General features: G+C 35.8%; 1 protein-coding gene across 2 annotated transcripts in view; it reads right to left on the reverse strand.

Moving 5' to 3' along the window:
- Nucleotides 1-2,296: 2,296 nt before the first annotated feature.
- The window catches only part of LOC145672838 (uncharacterized), a 49,414-nt gene continuing 30,403 nt past the window's right edge, over nucleotides 2,297-21,307 (reverse strand). Inside the window, exons 2-3 of one of the 2 annotated variants that reach the window (XM_081741988.1) lie at nucleotides 9,509-9,832; nucleotides 2,297-2,520 (exon numbers count right to left, since the gene is read on the reverse strand). In XM_081741988.1, coding sequence (XP_081598114.1) covers nucleotides 9,519-9,832 — 314 coding nt within the window. In that variant the 3' untranslated portion in view covers nucleotides 2,297-2,520; nucleotides 9,509-9,518. The remainder of the gene's footprint in view (nucleotides 2,521-9,508; nucleotides 9,833-21,307) is intronic. The other variant, XM_081741987.1, reaches the window with a different exon arrangement.

Raw genomic sequence — 21,307 nt, forward strand, 5'->3', positions numbered from 1 at the left:
ATTACAGTTTTGTACATTGTTGGCTGTTTAACTCATACTTCATTTTTTCATTATACCATACCTCCTGGCATTCCATGTTCGAATCTCCTAATTGCATGGTTGGTAGTATAGCAATATCAAAAGAAAAGAGTCTCTGGTTCGATCCCAGCTCGCGCTAGGTGAAAGTTGTAGTGGACAAACACCGCATGCGTGGGTTTTCTCAGGGGTCTCCCGTTTCTTCAAACTTTCTTCATTCCACCATTTTATTTATTTCTCATTGATCACCGTCTGCATTTTCTAGCCAGCAAAACCGTGGGACGTAAATCTCAAAGATTTTATTTCATTTCATTTTATGTAAATCGCAATGTTGATTCCGTCTGTTATATTATAAGAGTTACTATTTACTTTACTGGATACGAATTTTTTAAACTCTAAAAGGAGTCTCAGACAAAGAACTTAAAATAAATCAAAACAACCAAACGTGCACTGAACGCTCCATATCTACTAAGGAGGCTGAGTTTCAAAACGAACCTACTTAGTAATATTGAAATCTACGAATTGATCGGGCTAGGAGAGGTATTGTAGCCTAACCCTAATGTTTATGAAAATATGCCTTTATACTTACCAGAAGTATTATCTCGACCATACGAAGCACCTAAAATGTCCACAGTGTCACTACAGCAGATAACAGTGGCTTCAGAATACCAGAACATTACGGACGAAAGCATCACAAAGGAGCTTTATTGCTAGAAAAATGCCCATCGGACAATAATATGTATACCCAATAATCAGCGGTCTAATTTGAATGTTCTCACACAGTGTTGTTTGTGCTTAAAGCGCTGTTGACGGTGATCAACAAGTTGACGTGGATTTCAAATTATATGAACCTTATTTGAGTTAAACTATGATCGTCGCAATAAGCTGTTCCTGAAATTGACTGACTTCCGCAGTCACTTTTGCCGCACTCGCTCTACGGTTCTTGGTCACAATTTTCGGCAATCCCTGTCACTCAAGCTTCTTCTCTATCCAGTGTTACTCCTCGAAGAGCATGTTTTGCCCATTGAGATAATATAAAGAACTAGAGATGCCCTGATGCGACATCTTGGATGGTATCGTACTCGCATATATCGAATCGATCCGCCATATTGGAAGAGGATAAAGAGGTGTTTTTTCTCGTAAGGCTCCATAGTAACTTATGTCTGTTTTGTTGCTGATTATTTGTGCTCGTAGGAAAAATTTACACTGTCAAAAGACTCGTAAAGACTACTACCAGAGAATTGTCAAACTATTATTAAATTTGCGTATCTATTGAACTATATGTTTCTGAGTTGTTGGAAATGTTCTCAAAATTATGTAACTTACAAGCATTCTGTTGAACCTTCGCAAGACAACTGTTTGCTTGTGGAGGGAGTAGGCCTACTTTGCCTATTTTAAAAAATGATAATGATAGCAATTATTGTATACAATAATCCTCACTCGTGTCAGTGTTGAGCCTATCTCTCATACAAGTCACACGTTATTTATCGATATTCTGTACAAAAAAAGTATATTTGTAAATGGGTGCACGTTCACTGTTGCAGATTGAAAATCGGTTCTACCAAATTGAAAATTTATATTTCGTATATAGTATATAATTATTTTTGTTTTGGTGGAATTTGTTAGTTAAAAATCACAGGCGCTATACGATTTACCTTTAAAAATAATAATTTCCGATTTAGTATCGTAAAACATAGAGCGGATAACGTAAAGGATTGTTGCATTTGGTACTGTTCCAAGTTTGCCTTCCACAGATTTTCTTAACTTCCACTTCGCTTACATCTGCACCATTGGAAGGACTAACCTTAGTTAAATACCACAAGAGCAGAGCGCTGAAAAACATACAATATATGGCAGAGGTGTAGACAACTAGCCCACCATATGTACGTATGCCATTAGTAAGGTAGTCTTTTCTAAAAGGTACAACTGACTGAAATTTGCAGAATACGACATCTTGGGAGAGGATATCTCGAATCAAACGCTACAATCGAAAGCATGCTCAAATCAACAGAGCGACATAGTGAAGGGTATCTCTAGTTCTTTATATTATCTCAATGGTTTTGCCATCGCCTCTGTAATAATTATTATCTTAGATACTGTTTTTCTCGACACATCTGACATACTCTCTATCTTGATAAACTTGCACCAATTGCGCCCGTGATCGTAAACACATTTATACATACTAAAAAAGACAATAATAAAATATAAATAATTTATTTTCAGAATAAGTTAAATTACATATTTTCTTCTTAAAACTCAAAATAGTTTCTGTTTTACAAAACAATGATTATGATGTTTGCAATAAATATCATGTTTAAAAGAAAAACAACAATATTTGATACTATTCACAGAAAATTATTTTGATGTTGAGCAAATACAGGGTGATTAATATCTGCCTGTAGAAGCAGATAGTTTGATGTTTCCAAGGAACTTCGTATATCCATTATTAGGGAGAAGTGTCTACTGTTTGATTGTTTTATTTATTTTATTTTATTTTGTAGAAGTCTGGAAAAGAAACAAAATTTATTAATTACAATTTATAATAAACAATAATGTGCAATACTTCCTTAAAATGTTTTGTCAAACTCTAATAATTTGTCTATTTTTTCACTTTCTTTCTTTTCCTTTTTATGTATTTGTTTATTCATTTATTTTTGCATTGTTACGTTTTAACGTGAAAAAAAAATAAATAAATTCATGTGACATCTTTTCATATTTATCCTATGTGCTCTACTCGGTGGCCTAGTGGTGCTGGTGTGTTGTAGTTAAGTGGTCTGAGGAACTGGGCTAAGGATCGTGTGTATAAACCAGTAACGTAATGTTAGAGTTTTTGATAGGTATACGCTCGACCGTTTGCAATAATATATCTTATACCCATTGCTGAAAAAAAAAGAAAGAAAGAAAACTGGAACAGTTTTGTAACAGTGCTCTTGAATCATTATCTGATTTTAATGGCCGAGTGTCTAACGCGCGTACAAAAAGAACGCGTGGTCTGGAGTTCGATCGTGGTGGAGGTATCTCTTTTAGTAGTTTGGTTCCGTCTGACATAGGCTGATGTGAACGGCAGACTGCTTCTTCGCGTGCCAATCGCCAATTGGGAGAATTGACAAAGCGACCACCAAGCGACAGCACAGAGGCCCAGTTAGATCTTCTTGCAATCCAGCAAGAACTCTCTCTCTCTCTCTTATTCTCATTTTCGTGGCAGAAGTTCTTCAGAACAGGTAGATTGACAGCAACAGGCCTCAGGCACAGGAAAACCACCAAGATGGTTTTGGCTTTTTGGACACAAGTATTATATAGGGTTATTCAAAATTCGAACCGGTTTTGGATCGTCTGGAAAAATTTTGTTTTTGGGTTGCCGACATTGTTTTGTATTGTTGTGCCGCAAACATTCCGATTGTCGCCGTGGTTTGAATTTCTCGGATTTCTTCAGTCTGTGTCTAGCCATGGAACAGTTTACTATAGCGCAACATGTGCTAATTGTGAAAACTATCAGGAAGGAGAACAAAAGTTCATTGAAACGGGTTCAACAGTGAACATTAGAAGTCCTGGGCGTCATCGTAATGGTCATTTTGAGCAAAATGCAGGAATTGCGGTGGTTCGTGACACTGTAGCAGTTAGTCAGGCAGTCATAGTAATTTCATGAACAGAGTTATTGCATGCCAGCGCAGTAGACGAGGTTATATGCCCGACGTCACTCACAATACCTGAAATCGGAATGTTTGGTGAACATGTTCATGAATTAATTTAGTGTGTTTTGAAAAAAAGTTCATAATTTGATGTAACAAAACAGGCGCACTATTCGAATCAAGAATGTTATAAAATAGAGGATCTGCCCATACATATATTCATCATATGCACTCAATGAAGCCAAAAAACAACAGAGCATCGTCTGAGCCGGTATGTCGGATTGGCTACTCTCGTTTCCGCCATGATTGTTGGCTCGAAACATTGCGATCTTAGTGGCGCGGAGTGGGCAGAGTATGTGTGGCGAAGCTGTGACGTATGGCTTCACGATTATGTTGTATGGGCAGATCCTCTATCTTGTGACATCCTTGATTTGAATCACCCTTTATAGCCTTTTCTTTTATATATATATATTAACCTGTAGTCGGAGCCTTCAACTCCCAATATTTTGTAACCTTAATCACAAGAGATTTTGTTCATATAAACTTTCTCTTATCCAAGTATTTGTTTCTTTTGCCCTAAATGATTCTTGCGATTGTGTCTGACAATACCTATAGGCGCAACTATCTATGCTTACTACTGGGGCAAGTGCACCCTCGTATTCATTAAAATACAACGACCACACTCGTTGCTAAAAAGAAACATGCTCAGATCAACCAACTACAAAATCTTATCTCCGAAGCATCACGCTTTAAGACATTTACCAATATAATTTCTCAATAACATAAACATTTACATTACAGTAACAGAAAAGAACTATTGCGAAAACTGATACTGGGATATTCATTCAAAAAGCATTTCTGACTAGAATGCTGTCATTAATATAAAATAAAACCCTATGTTTAAAGCGCAGAATTACACCCCACTTTACAAGAAATGAACTTTGAGTTTCGTTGAGGAATTATTAGAGGCTAAATTCTTCAGACATCAAGTTTTCTGATCTATGAATTGCATACTCAATTTAAATTTTAGGAGTTTCTAGTGAGTTCTTACTTCTAAGCAATAACGTTGCTAAGTTTTTCTCCTTAGCACGGCTTAAAAACATTATTTTATCATTGTATAAGGTGGTATACACCCCTGCATTGATCAAGTATAGCATTTTAGCTTATGGGTTTATTTGCTTCGGCCCTTCCAAGCTTAAGATATAAGTAAAAACACATTAAGAACATAATAAAGAAACTAAGTCTACCTGATGCATATCAATAAGAAATTATATAAAATGCAATGAGCTGATCAGTACGGTACCATATACCTACTTTTAGGCCACCCAGTATGCTTGCATTATGTATTAGAGCCAATTTTAACATCTTTTCTGGATGATTGAATGGACTTAAACTTTCGTATTATTGTTTTCCGTTTTGGAAAGTAAAGAAAACGCAAGTGAAGAGATACTGTTGTTCTAGCGTTGTTCACTGAAACACTTCTAAGAGTTAGGGTTCTGTTATTGAGAGTTAAACTTTTAAAAAGATCTATTTATGCTGAGACTCACAGAGCACCAGAGCCGTAGCTAGAGATTTTGACGCCCGGGGCGAAATAGAATTCACCACCCTTATACTCATCTCACCAAAATTTTCTTTAAACGTTAATTTTAATCAAACTGCTTGGACAGACCATTGCAAGAGCCAAAAACGATTATTATGTCTTCTTTTACAAATAAGAACTGTTTTGTAAATGTTCATTTTAGACATTTTGTTAAATTTGACAAAAGTACCTTTGGTTGGTATACAGATCCACTTGAAGAACAGTTTTCGAAACTTACAGTACAACTATTTACAACATTCCACGCTATCAATAAAAAATGAAATTTCAATACATTAGAAACTATATGCTTTTAAAATCTTTCAACTGGGTATTATTAAGTAATAATTGCAAACTTTTCAAATTTTATTCTGTATGTGACAACACAAATAGCATTTTAATTTCGATCCTAATATGGTAAAAAAAATATTATGTGAAATGTAACGGAAATTCAAAAGAAGCCTTCTTTGCGAATTTCTTTTCCAACATTTTTCATTCTGCTTGTTTGTTCGGCACCCTCTGTCCATCAGCACCCCTTAGCTACGCCTCTGAAATCAACCTAACATAAAGTACACTCAAAGGCAGTATTAAACTCAATAACAATTTATAGTCAACAAAGCAGAGATTTTTAAAAAATGTAATAATTGTATACTTAGCACATGCAGATATTTATGAATTTTGAGAAACCGCCTGGAGTTGGAAACACTAGATGCCTGGGATGGAAATGATGAGGTGATAACCGAGGTGTCTTAACGACGTGTCATCCCCGAGGTGTCTTAAGGAACATTCTGTACTACGTAAGGAGTACTAGAACAGCAGTGCGCGCTGGACTGAGCAGGCGATGATAGTATGCAATGGACGACATAAAAAATTTCCAAAGAGGGCAAATTGTTCTCTCTCTATTATGTGGTGTGTTTGTGGGCAAAGTTGTGTTCGCAAAGGGCAATGAATAAGATGATGATGTCCTACAAAACTCACAGCTAAACTTCATCGGCGAAGGAGAAGAATAGTCGGAACTGACATATTCCGCCGAGCATTCAAATAAGCTAGCACTGAGATCCGTCGTGCGACTGCAATGTAATTGCCTTCAGTCACAGTCTACCGTAAGTTACATAACATACGAAGTGGGATTGTTCAGGTAAAACTGCTGATAAGGAACCATAACGTTTAACTCAACGATAATGGTGCATGGAACGCTGATGACTCAAGCTATGTGATATTGTCGGATGAAACGTTCACCTTCTTAACAACCACAGACCATGTTTATGTGTGGCGGATGCTCAAAGAAGCTTAGGATTCGCAGTAACTTTGCTCAATCTCGATCAGTGTGGGAAGTATAGAGTTGAGATTTCTGAAGATATGACAGTTACCAAGCTGACAATATTCACATAATTAAGTCGATATAGAATAAGTTTGATAGATAATGAAAATTAAATATGACTTCTCATTTCTTTTAATACTGTTTTGCTCTTCCTTAATCAAAACCTTTTTAAAATGTTTTCTATTTCTATTACTAGTGTGTTGCGGATTTCAATTAAGCAAGTATATGTTATACTGGACAAAAGACTACAGAGAGAATCTAATGCATAGGATAAGAGCGAAAACAAAACTTTCCGAAAGTACTTAGTTATGGATAAATGGAAACAAAGGATATAGATGGGAGATAGAAACAATTATCTTACAAATCTTTCAAATTAGCAAATAAGAGGAAGAAGCAATATTTATAGTTTCCTTAGATGTATCTACGAAAAAAATGTGAAACACGTGTATAGTATATTGTTGAAGTATACAAGTATATTGTGTAGTATATTATTTAGGGATGCGTACGAGAGGTTTGTGGCTGTCTCGTCTCGAAAATGTGCTGTAAAAGTGATGTCTCGGCTCGAAAAATGTATATTTTCTATTGGAAGAGCCGTGTCTCGACACGAATTTTGTCAGGAAAATCCTGTCTCGACTCGTTTCGTGCGCATCCCTAATATTGTTGAAGTATAAAACACATGTTGAAGTATACAGGGTGGCCCAAAAGTAGGGATACAGTTTCGTACTGATCAACTCATTGCTTTAAATATCATTTCTTGTTATTCATCACGTAAAGACTTAGTTTCTTTATTATTTGTTCTTAATGTCTTTTTACTTATATCTTAACTAGATCAATGCAGGGGTGTATACCTACTTTTGGGACACCCTGTATTTCCTTCAACTTCACACTTAGATGTGAATACGATATTTCTAGTGACAGTATGATATTTCGAAGTCCCCTCACGTGTTTATTTTTAACAGTACAGAAATAAATTTAGGGTGGCATACCACTTCATACCGTTGTATTACAGGGTGGTCCGTTTATAATGATGGTAGTAAATATCTCAGAAATTGTAAAAGGCAGAGATGCAAAACTTGCACCAAGAAACTATAGGGAAGGGGACATCTTTGGATGTATTGAACAGAAACATATAACAAACAGTGTTGCCAACCCAATATAAAGTTATTTTTTTTCAAATGGCACTACGTCAGATTATTACATATTTGGAATCAATATGTGAAACGAAAACTTAAAATATCACATTTATTATTCAGTGTTGATAACTAAGGATGTAACAGCATTACAAACATCTAAAGTTCAGAAGCCTCTATCACATATACAGCACAACAAAGATGAAAAAAAAAAAACGCAAATCGTAAGTACCTTAGGGTTAGCTATTATGTTGTTCATGGTATGGTTTATTTAAAACGAATAGTAACGAAGCTACTAGGGCTTGAAAATTTGATTTTTTTGAAAGACTTTATTTCGAAAAAGTGCTTAAATAGAATCAAATCTAGTTATTTGCGTGGTTTGCAATCAATACAAAAAATATTTTTCCGTTTATAGCACTTCGATATCTCAAATTGTTTCGGAGGTATGATAAACATTGATAGAGTTCGCAACCTTGCTGAAAATGATGTATTTCTGGAAAATATTTAAAACGTTTGTTGTTTTGTTTCTCTTTTATAGCACTACAGAAATAGCTTTTAGTAGGTGCAAAGTTCTCGCATTTAGATGATTTAAGCAGTATTGCAAACTCTAACAATATCATATCTCCGGAACGGTTTGAGATATCATACTGCTGTAAACGGCAAAACAGTTTGTATGTTCGTTGCAAAGCATACATATAACTAGATATTATACTTATTTAAGCATTTTTTCGAGATAAAGCCTTTCAAAAATTCAAATTTTCAAGCCCTGGTAACTTTCTTCTTATTCATTACAAATAAGCCATACTCTGACCACAGCGTCCAATGCTAAGGTACTGTTCATGTGCATTATCCTATCCATCTCTGTTGTGCTGTATGTGTGATACAGGCTTCCAAACTTTGGATGCTTGTGATACTATAACATTCTTAGATTACAAAACTGAATAATAGAAGTGGTATTTGAAGTTTTTACTTGACATGTTGATCTGAAATATGTAATAATCTGACGTAGTGCCATTTGAAAAAACATAGCTTTATTTTGGGATGGCAACACTGTTTACGTTTCTGTTTAATTCCTGCAAATATGTCCCCCTCTTTACAGTTTCTTGGTGCAAAAATTTGGCTTTTCTGGCCTTTATGATTTCTGAGATATAAATTTCTATCATTACAAATGGACTACCCTGTATATTGTCTTTAATTACATTTTTAAATAACAAACTGAAAAACTAGAAAAACAATATAAATCTTGAATTCGCATTTATATTTTCGCGTTTATAAATGACTGTAAACGAAAAGCTACCAGGTGACGTGATAACAGTACCTAATGCAAAATAATATTGTCTAGCGTGCTGTAGTTCCACATTTCAATTATCATTTACCTATTTGAAGATATCACATAACTACCGTAAAATTAACGGTATTTTAATTTCGCAGTGATTAAGCCTCTTAGAAGCTTGATTTTAATTATTAGTGTTTTTCTTTAATTCGAAGGACTAAAATTTATAACCAAATTTAAACCTAAAATGAGGGAATGAGAAAAACTAAAGGTGTCTCTGTAAAAAAAATATATATATATATATATTTTATTTATTGACTAAATATTTTATCTTATAATCAAAATTAGGGATGCGCACGAGACAAGATTTGTGGCTGTCTCGTCTCGAAAATGTGCTGTAAAAGTGATGTCTCGACTCGAAAAATGTATATTTTACTATTGGAAGAGCCGTGTCTCGACTCGAATTTTGTCAGGAAAATCCTGTCTTGACTCGACTCGTGCGCATCCCTACTCAAAATACTGCGATACTACTGTAAATTGGAAATGAATTATTTTATTACGTACATACTCACTCTCAGTGCCTGTGATAGACCCTTCTATATGCGAGCTGGTGTCCTGATCCGCCCTGATGAAGGTCATTTGATCCATAGTTGGAAGGATGAAATCCATTTTCGTAGCCGTATAATCCATTCTTACCCAAATCGTACCCTTGATTCATGAACTGCTTCAATCCATTAACAATATTCATGAGAATTGAAACTTTTCCAACAAGGAGAGATTTGATGGAGAGAACCTTAAGAACCGCCATTCCAAAATACACAAGACCTAGTTTCATCAGAAGAGGGAAAATAAACATCATTGCACCTTTCCCTCCTCCTCGGCGTCGACCTGAAATGTTCAAAGAAGAAAAGTTATATTTCTGTGTGATATGTAATACTCACAATACAATTACTCTTCAACTTTTTAAGAATTAAGTATGCTATTACGAGAGCTAACTAGAAAGTACCAGACGTTTTGGCCTGTCGCGGCAATGGGCGGGCTAGAGTCGCCATATTGATGTTGGAACGTTGCCATACTCAGTACGCATCCAGCTGTGGTAGCGTGATGACTGTGACTCTTTTACTGTGCTTTCTGTGACGTGTTACAATGTGCACTGCAAGAGAAAGTCCCGCCTCTTGTGAGGTGCGTTTTGTGATTAGGTTTTTGTTGGCAAAAAGAATACAAGCCAATTGAAATCCATCGCCAACTGTGTGAAGTGTACGGACATGGAATAATGAGTGAAAGCCAAGTGTGGATGTGACAACGGCCAAGCGTACCCGAGAGCTCTTGGATGATCTTGGATGAGAGGTGTTCGATCACCCACCATACAGCATAGATTTGGCGGCGAGCGACTACCACCTCTTCCCATCGATGAAGACATGGTTCGCTACATAACCTTTGATGTCGAACTGCAGGCACGTGTAAGCCAGTGGTTGAAATCGCAGGCGACAAGTTTCAATACTGAAAATTTTATACCACGGTATAATAAGTGTCTTAATTTACATGGCGAGTATGTGGAACAACAATTTTAGGAATGAACAAAAAAAAAAAAAAAAAGGATCAAAAGATTGCGATCTTGGCCAATAATTAGATGTTGGGTCAGGAGCCACAAAATTTTTGAACGACCTCTAGATAAATCGAGTTTCCGTATATTTTACGGAATAAGGACATCAAACTGAGTTAAGTGCTAATTTTGGTTTGGATACACTTGTAATGTACCATTACAGTTGAAAGTAATGGCAATTTTTTTTACGCACCCTGTACCTAGTAATTTTTTTTTTTAATTTCGGTTTAGCTACACAATTTATTTACTCCCTTTACTTCGAATTAAATATAATGAATCGAAAGGTTTCATTAATAACCATATTTCCCACTGTATAATATATTTATTTATATTTTGATTAAGTGTAAATCCCATTTTCTGATATATAAGTTGAAAAGTTTCCAGGTTTACCATTCTGACGTCATACCGAAACATAGTTCTGTCATTGGATATAAATTTTCTTAATTTCAGACCAATGTAGAATTTAGTCAGGTACCTAACCTTTTCCCTCACCCCCTCTCAGTAGTCCTTAGTCACTTTCAGATCCGGTTATATCTGGATTTACCAAATTTCCATTCGCTTTGTAATTTCCGCGGCTAAAGTTTTCTTTCTGATTGGAGGAATTCTCCTACCTCTGGCTTTTTCGGCGCAATGTTATGAGAATAATCAAGAACGACTCCACGAGCACAGCCGTGGAAATCAACTACGCTATACTGGCTGGTAAAGACGTGGCTTTCGAGTGAAAAACAGGTAAAATTTAGATTAAATGTCATCGTAAACGTCGTGTGATTAATCAGGAGCCAGGAAATCCATATTTTTGTTGAAAGAACTGTAAAACCAGGGGAAAATATCTGACTTCCGGATTTCTGTTTTCTAGGAAGCCATGTTTGCTGCCTATCTAGAATAGACAAGAGTGAAATAGTGACTTTATTTTTTTTATTTCAAATTCAATTAGGGATTAGGGAAATTACGACCTGATTAGTGCATGTTGGTCGTGTATTAAGTAAATGTGAATTATTATTATTTATTTCGTAATTGCATGTATGTAGTAGGTTTAATAGTACTGTAAAAAAATCATAATGGCAGCTTAAGTTAGTTCAAAAGGGCTCCTATCCCCTTTTCTAAATTGAACCGGTTCTAGCGGGGGAATGGGTTAGTTATTGTTCGTTTTAGGGCCTTTTCCCCTTTCAGGGGAAGGGACCCTCCATAAACTTCGTTAAGGTGCCCCCCGGGCATCAACTTTTGGTAGTCATTATGTAAACAATTGGTCAGGTCAATTGGACCTAGTGGTTATCTTTCTCATTTTGCCCCCTCTAAATTAAATAGAGCCGACGGTATATATCAGAAGGGAGTATTTATTTTGTCAACATGCATGTAACTAAATGGTGCATGTTTGGTTTAGTTAGTTGTCTTATGTATAGTATTAGCAGTGGTGTATGTAGTTAGTAGTCTTGTGTGAGTGTGTGAATTTTTGGTTAGGACAGTGTATAAATATGTGTTAATTTAGTACCATTTTCCTAACAGAAATAAACCAGAGTAAATATTAAATTTCTGATTAATGAGTACAAGTATACATTTCAGTACACGGTAAATTATGCCTCCACTACAGCGCCACAGCGTCCGGTTTCGGTACTCAATTATTTGTTGACAATACGACATCGCATAACTTAGTGATCTAGGTTGTTGGATTTTAGTCATTTATTCAAAAATTACTTTCATTGGACATGGTTTTCGGTTCAGATGAGTATACCTTCGTATAAAATAGCATGAGATCTTACTGTACTGAAAATTTCAGCTTGCTAGGTCCAGTAGTTAATGAATAATCCGCTGAAATAAAGAACACCTATTTTCTTAATAGAAGTAAAGCCCATATGCTGTTACTGTTTGTTTAAAAATGTAGTATTAAATTCTTTTTTCCCGTGGCTGTCGAAAATTCCATTGTTGCTTCAGTTTTATCAACAAATCAGAAATAGATTAATCATTGACAATTTAACTTTCCGTAAATACATGTATGATTTTTTTTTTTAAACCTGCAAGGTAAATACAATTTGGGTGCTTCGAAATAAAGAGTACGTGGTTCGATGAATGTGATCGTGTGGTGGTTTGAGCGTGATAGATTGTGATAGTTATATATATATATATATATATTTATTACTGCGTAATGTAGATATGTGTATGGCCTGCGTGTAAAATGTACGAAATAGGGTGTTTATAAAATATTACTTCGTGCGAAAATTAGTAGATAATGAATGAACGTAATGATATGTTAATAATATGATATATAATATGAACGAGATGACGACCCCTATATTTAAATGGATAGGCCTAGTGAATTTTATATAGTGAAAATATGAATATGTTTACGAAAAGAAAAAAAAATCTCTCGCGTTTTGACTTCCACACCAGTGCATTCATCCAACCGAGTTTGCTACTTGAATGTAAATTATAGTTGGGAATTGTGTGTTACTTTGCATTTATGTACCTCATAATAACAGCCCCAGATCTTAAGCCTTTCAATAGATAGAGTAGTATCATGTGGGAATTACTTCTAAAGGATGACAGACATGATAATTAAGAAAACCAACTGCTATATCCTGTGATCATCGAAAAGTACAGGTTTCGGTCATTTGTATCTTTAGCATTCATAGCCTCTCCGAGATTTTTTTTTTTTTGTTTTTGTTGCTTACCTTATTTATTTATTGTGCAGTGTTCATATAACTCAGTTCGGACTATCCGATTAAATTAACTGCTACTAAATGTAGCGTACCCGGACGTCGACCCCTAGTCCCCTTAAGTATTTTCATGTCTTTTCTTAGTTTAATTAGATGAGGGAAATTAACGACGTCCCAGACGGTGGCATGTCTGCGCTGGGTAGCCATCGGTGATGTTTCGGTAATTGAAATCACCGATCCAAAATTCAGTTTATTTATTTAATTTTTTTTTTATTTTGGCGAATTACTAATTAGGGATACCTTAGCTATTATTCTAATTTCATTACTATTCTGGAATCTTCTAGTTTCCAAGAGGTCGGATGATTTTTTTTTTCTCTTGAAATTCTAAATTAGCGCCTTCTCTAACCTTCCGGACGATTTCCGGGAACCTGCTGGTTTGGGCCGGATACGGGGATCGGATTTCAATCTTACAACCAAACTCTTGTGGGATTGGGATCTGATGGACACAGAACTTGCATCCTTGGCAGCAGGGCGTTCCTTGAGTCTACGTATTTGAGTAGACCACCCTTTTGGCATGTTAAGAATATTTTGGCTATGGATTTGTTGAGATAGAAATTCGACTTTTGTCTTTGTAGCGTTAGTTATTTCTCACTTAAGTCTTTGGCGCCACTATTCTTCGTCTTCCTTCTTCTCTATCTCTCTCTGTCTTCATTACTTCGAGATTTTTTTTTTTTTACTTTTTCAACCTTCCCCCCCCCCCGATTTCTGAAACTCATGAAAATGTACAATATTCCATATCACTTATTTCGATCGTATGTACTAACTGAGACATCGAGGGATGCAATTCGTGGAGGTATTGCAGCACATCTCGGGACCATTTTCGCGATATTCAATCCACCACTGGAGAAATTGATGGGAAGGTACACTATGCTTTCGGATTCCTAGAAACATTCGTTATTCATGGATCATACAAATTATATCCATTGACAACTGATTTCTGGTTTTTATTTCTATTGATTGGTCATATAGTGTGTATGTATTAGTAGTCTGGGCCCACTAGTTTCCAATAACATTGATTTTTTTTTATATACATCTATATATGTGCTTACATAGTTTTAAAAGTTACGTGCCTGCTCAATTTGTTACATTTCCACCTCTTATGTCACTAAATAACACCAACTATTTTTTATATATATATATGCGGATCTTTAGTAAATTGAAAATGATTATTGATTATCGGGTTTATACATAGAAAGTACAACGTTGCAACCTTATGAGAGAAAAAAGTGAATTTTGATAGTCAGGGTTTTTGTTTTGTCTTTGAGCCAATGAAATATAAACATTTATAAAATATGAATACTTGTCGAATATGAACGGTTATGTAGAATTTAAACGTCGACAAAATACTACGATGGATATTAAAGTGAAATTTATTGTATTGAATAATATGAATATATATATATATATACGAGTATGTATGTAATGGGCTCGGTATTTACCCTGGTTTTGTTTAGGTTGCCATAGGTTTTTGACACCCGACCGTTACCAACTATTTGTGACATATAGTGTTACCGCGTATATTGTAATAAATTACATTTTGTTGAGTGGTTACTGATGTCTGTAACTATTAAAGTTGAATATAATGTTAAATACCGCATGTAAGTAAAACGAGTAGCAGGTCGTAAGATAAGTAAAATAACCCTAATCCTCATCCAAATTTATTCGCAAGATCAAAGTGAAATTAATAACCTACGAAACAGTGTGCCCCACCAACGAATCTTCTATCAGTAAACTCTGAAACAAATCCTTCCCCTACGATCAGAAATTTAACTATTCAGTGACTAGAATCTTTTGACTACAAGATCTATACTATAAAGAAAATTACTGGTCTTAAATTTAATGAAGAGAAATTTAGTTGATAACTTAATGTGAATACCGGAATATGGAAATATGTTCTCAATATCTGTGACTGGATTCAAAATTTTTTTTAACCTTGATAAACTTTGAAATTTTATATTGAGTGCGTCGAGTGACGAAATGAGAAATATAAATATATATGTGATATGAAGCGACTATTTGTCTATAGCTAAAACAAAAACAATTAAATACTCTCATGGACACAAACCACAGTGCGAAAAGAGAGTTGGAAAAAGGAGCTATTATCGATGTGAGAACAAAGACTCATAAAATCGTCGAAATGTCTCCTCTTGGGACAGAGACCTAATAAAATGTTACTAAAGTGTTTTTTTTTAAGGATGATTAACCAATTATATTTTTTTTCTTTCTTTTCCGCAACGATATATATATATATAGATTCATTACACTGAATCCTAAATGTATTGATCTTTGAAATTTTTTATTTTTGTCTTTCATTTTTTTTTTTGTCAAATTCTCTTTTATGTAATTCAACTTTTAATATATATATAGGAAGAGAAATGTGTTATTTGGTCTTGATAAAATTAGCGAATTTCTATGCATGTTAATGAAACATTCTTTCCATGTATTAAATTTTTCCCTGTTATGTCCAACTAATTTTTCTTTTATTGAAATGTAATAAATGTATATAGTAATGTAGTTAGGTTAGTTTAATTTAACTAAATACAACCCGAAGTATACATTGTCCTGTATGAATGTGTGTGTGAGGGAAATGTAGGTTTAGTATTAAGTGCATCCATTATTTTGACATATATGTGTGATTTATTATAATTAATGGTAGTTATCAATTAAACTCATTGAATGTTAATACTAACTTAAGTTGGCTCTATGAAGGAAGTAAAAAGGACTGAAGTAGCCTGGACGAATGATCAGCATGGGAGAACTGTGAGAGTCAAAATCTTCTACGAATATGTAATACTCTGATTTTTTTTTTCTTTGTGGTCGATTCTAACATGCCATCAACTTCGTCGTTTATTTTTCAAATATTGGATATTAGTGGAAATATTGAATAAACTGTAGAATTAAACTTTCTCATCTATCTCAGATCTAGATCGGGATAATTTGGTAGTTAGGGTTAAATGGATCTAGATCGGGGATGTATGGGTTAACATGTGTCTACCCTTGATCACCTTAATACCAAATATTAACCCAATAGCTATTGGAATTCGATAATTATTCACTTTCCTTTACCATATTTTTTCAAAATATTCAGTAACAGTTTCCTCTTTATCACCTTCTTACTTTACCTCTTTCCTTTTCTATTTTCCTTTTCCTTTCTTCATCTTCTTCTTCTATTTTTAATAAAACTGAAAAGGGGGTCGTGACTGGGAATCTTAGATGTAATAAACACGGTCATGTATTTAGTTATTTTATTTCATTCTCTTTAGAAGTCCGATGAAAAGTTTTCTCGTTTCAATCGAATCTAGTATGTTCAAAATAAAGAAACGGTGGTTTCTATGGCAACGACGACTTTCCCTTTTACAGTTTTAAATTGGCGACACGTGACAAGATTGTTGCTATGGTAACCATGTTTACTGTGGTAACGGATCTGAAAATGCTTATTGAATAATACCAGTTATCATGCCAATCAGTTTGAATTGGTGAACCGCGATAAGAATGGTTGTTATGGCAACGTTTGTTTCCATGGCAACGGATCTCAGTTTAAATGGCAACCGATAGATTTGAAATTTTTTTTAAGAATGTCAAAGAGTGAGGTTGAAGGCATGTTGAATTGATTACAACATTGAAATTAATAAGAGAAATTTTATAGTCAAATGAAATAAGTAGAGTCGTTGGCTACTTTGTCATTTTTGTTTCCTTTTCTAAGGGGGAGAAAGAGAAGGAGTGTCCAAATTTTTCTAAAATTAGAATTAAACGCTAGAAAGGTTTCAAGGAAGGAAAGAGAATGGGAGTCCTTTAAGTCATGAATAATACTTGTCTGGATAGTGAATAAGTATTTTATAGTATATGTGTATTTTTGCTATATATATCTTGTCTTTTGTAAAGTGTAAAGTGTCTCAAAGCTATGGCAACAAAAAAGGTTGTGGTGTCACAGGGCGAGTGTGAAGTCACGTGCACTCAATGCACATTAGATGAAAGAGAGAAAAGATCTCGCGCCCCGCGAAGATTAATTAGATGCACCGGTTGTGGACTAAAATGGATCCACTTTGCTTGTTCCAATTTAGATGACACTGCTGAAAATGCAGAAAAGGTGCAAACCGGCGAAATAGAAAAATATTGTTAGGACTGTGAAAAGGACCGAGGCCAAATATCTCCAGCGGAGATATCTGACCTCGACGATGAGGAAAAAAATGAAAATCACAGTGATTCTCGGGATCAGACGGCAAACCCGAAGGAAGGAATGTCATCTGGAGGGTCTGACACGTCTGCATTAATTCGCCAGATGATGGAAATGATGCATGAAAAATTCACTAACATGGAAGTTACAATAGAACAGAATGGTGCAGATCTGAGACGTGAGAATACAGAAATGAGGCGTGAGATAAATCAGAATAGTGAAAACTTAAGGCGTGAGATAAATCAGAATAGTGAAAACTTAAGGCGTGAGATAAATGAGAAGTTTGATACCTCGAAACGAGAGACCGACGCTCGATTCGAGGTATTAAACAACAAATTTGACCAGATTTGTTTAGACTTTGCCTCTTCGATTAGTAAATTGAAAGAACAAACGTCTACTGAACTGGAGCAGGTTAGATACCGGGCCCAACAGTCTACCGAGCAGCTCAGAGACGAAACAAATGAGAAATTAAACGAAATAGATGTAAGGTTTGAGGGTACAAACAAAAGATTTGGTGACATCGAACGAAAGGTTGAACAGCAGCAGGCTGAAATAAGTAAATTGAATGTTGTAATATCCGACCTATCAATAGAAACTAAACTAGAGTCGGTTGATCAAAGAATTAGTCGAATTCAAACTGAGGTAGACAGTATTAAGGGAAAGATTACTAAACTGGAAATCGTCAAGTCTGACATCTCCTATCCTTTTCCTGATAGCGATTCTATAGGGAAAAATTTCCCCGAAACGAGTAACGTCCTCCCGGGAAAGAGTCAAGTGTTGCCTGATGCACGGGACACAACCATGTATTGTCCCCCGCATCAGCCAACCTCGAAATCATGGTTGAGTAATTTCGATGTACCGATGCAGTCGAGTGTTGTGACTACAACAGTCACTAGCGTAAATGCTCACTCTACCTTTGGAATGGTACAATCTTACAGCGTGCTGCCAGGAGGGGAAAGGAGATGTGCCGGACCGTCAGTTACTGCAGTGGTGGGTCCTAAATTCGAACCTTACATGGTCAATACTAATTATAAAACCTCTCTTGGTCATATGGGAGCGTTCAGTTCAGTGACCACTCCGTCGGTGACAAATCCGGTGTCAACCCCAACCGCTCAGGATAATGCGTTGATTCCACTAGATTATTTTCCTGCCCCGTATAGTATGAGCTCTAAAGTTTCCCTCCGGGATATTGAACGTTTTCCCACTTTCGATGGGAACATTACTAACGGGTTACCTCGAGTTTTCCTGCGGAGACTGCAGCAATATTTAGACATGTATAAACTTACTGATGGGGAACGCCTGCAGATAGTTGAAAAATGTTTGATCGCCGCTTCGGGCGCATGGTTTGCCTCGGTTAAATACCAAATCCGGACGTTCGGTGATTTTTTGATTCTTTTCAAAGAAGAATATTGTAATGAGCACATCGAACGACTCCAAAAAAGAAACTTACAATCACTCCGGTATGATCGCTCCAAGTATGGATCCCTCTTGGACTATGCTTGGAAAATTATCGAACTATATTATCAGATAGCTGAACATCCCTCTCAGGCCGAACTGGTAGATATTATAGTTAACGCTCTTCCACCTGATGAGTCCCGGGCCATAGCGTCCCACTTGTGCCAAACGGTGCGAGAAGTCACCTCACGGTTAGCTGCCTTGTGCGGTAAGGAAGTTGGTGGTCCACCAAAACGATACTTCGCCCGACAGGCAAAGATTCTAAAACCGACGAAGACGAAGGTAACGGCAAGTTGCCAGACAGATTTCCTGAGTTATACCCAAGCTGGATCTCGTTATCCTAGTGGGTATGGCTCAGAAAACAACAATAATGGCCGGCGACTATTTAGGAATCGGCCCATGTTCAACAATCGCCGGAGTTATCGTCCCTATGACCGTACCAACATGGCATCGAACCCGGATAGGGGCGATAACACCAGGAGGAATTTTAACAGGACGTACGGAAGAAGGGAGAACGGTAATAGTCAGGGCAATAATAATAACAATAATAGTAACAATAATGTAAATCGACCCCAGAATTCAGTCCCTTCGCAAGTGCGTGGTAACGGTGAGCCTAGAACAATATTAAATAGAAGTGATCGTCGGGAAACTGCATCCTAATGTCATTTGATATACTAGTCGACGGGTGAAGCCTTATAAATTGTCTCTGTCGATTTCTCAGTTATAACTTCTGTCCGTTCTATTGCTATATGAACACTACTGAAAAAAAAAGAAAAAAAAAAGTATCGGAACTCACAATTTTCGAAATTTAAAGATTTTCAATTGTACAGAAGATAAACGTAGTGAATTACTTGCGCAATACCCCAAGTAGATATAATACACTGTCCTAGAGTGACTGGTAACGTTTGAATGGGATGAATGAGTGTGTTAATTTAACAAGCATCAGTAGTTAGTATTCCCAATTAGCAAAATTTTGTTATTCTAACAAAATTTTGTTAATGGGCCGGGGAAAACTGTAATGTACCATTACAGTTGAAAGTAATGGCAATTTTTTTTACGCACCCTGTACCTAGTAATTTTTTTTTTTAATTTCGGTTTAGCTACACAATTTATTTACTCCCTTTACTTCGAATTAAATATAATGAATCGAAAGGTTTCATTAATAACCATATTTCCCACTGTATAATATATTTATTTATATTTTGATTAAGTGTAAATCCCATTTTCTGATATATAAGTTGAAAAGTTTCCAGGTTTACCATTCTGACGTCATACCGAAACATAGTTCTGTCATTGGATATAAATTTTCTTAATTTCAGACCAATGTAGAATTTAGTCAGGTACCTAACCTTTTCCCTCACCCCCTCTCAGTAGTCCTTAGTCACTTTCAGATCCGGTTATATCTGGATTTACCAAATTTCCATTCGCTTTGTAATTTCCGCGGCTAAAGTTTTCTTTCTGATTGGAGGAATTCTCCTACCTCTGGCTTTTTCGGCGCAATGTTATGAGAATAATCAAGAACGACTCCACGAGCACAGCCGTGGAAATCAACTACGCTATACTGGCTGGTAAAGACGTGGCTTTCGAGTGAAAAACAGGTAAAATTTAGATTAAATGTCATCGTAAACGTCGTGTGATTAATCAGGAGCCAGGAAATCCATATTTTTGTTGAAAGAACTGTAAAACCAGGGGAAAATATCTGACTTCCGGATTTCTGTTTTCTAGGAAGCCATGTTTGCTGCCTATCTAGAATAGACAAGAGTGAAATAGTGACTTTATTTTTTTTATTTCAAATTCAATTAGGGATTAGGGAAATTACGACCTGATTAGTGCATGTTGGTCGTGTATTAAGTAAATGTGAATTATTATTATTTATTTCGTAATTGCATGTATGTAGTAGGTTTAATAGTACTGTAAAAAAATCATAATGGCAGCTTAAGTTAGTTCAAAAGGGCTCCTATCCCCTTTTCTAAATTGAACCGGTTCTAGCGGGGGAATGGGTTAGTTATTGTTCGTTTTAGGGCCTTTTCCCCTTTCAGGGGAAGGGACCCTCCATAAACTTCGTTAAGGTGCCCCCCGGGCATCAACTTTTGGTAGTCATTATGTAAACAATTGGTCAGGTCAATTGGACCTAGTGGTTATCTTTCTCATTTTGCCCCCTCTAAATTAAATAGAGCCGACGGTATATATCAGAAGGGAGTATTTATTTTGTCAACATGCATGTAACTAAATGGTGCATGTTTGGTTTAGTTAGTTGTCTTATGTATAGTATTAGCAGTGGTGTATGTAGTTAGTAGTCTTGTGTGAGTGTGTGAATTTTTGGTTAGGACAGTGTATAAATATGTGTTAATTTAGTACCATTTTCCTAACAGAAATAAACCAGAGTAAATATTAAATTTCTGATTAATGAGTACAAGTAT

Source organism: Thermobia domestica, chromosome 16, assembly GCF_964235325.1.
Source record: "Thermobia domestica chromosome 16, izTheDome1.hap1.1, whole genome shotgun sequence".
NCBI lineage: Eukaryota > Metazoa > Arthropoda > Insecta > Zygentoma > Lepismatidae > Thermobia > Thermobia domestica.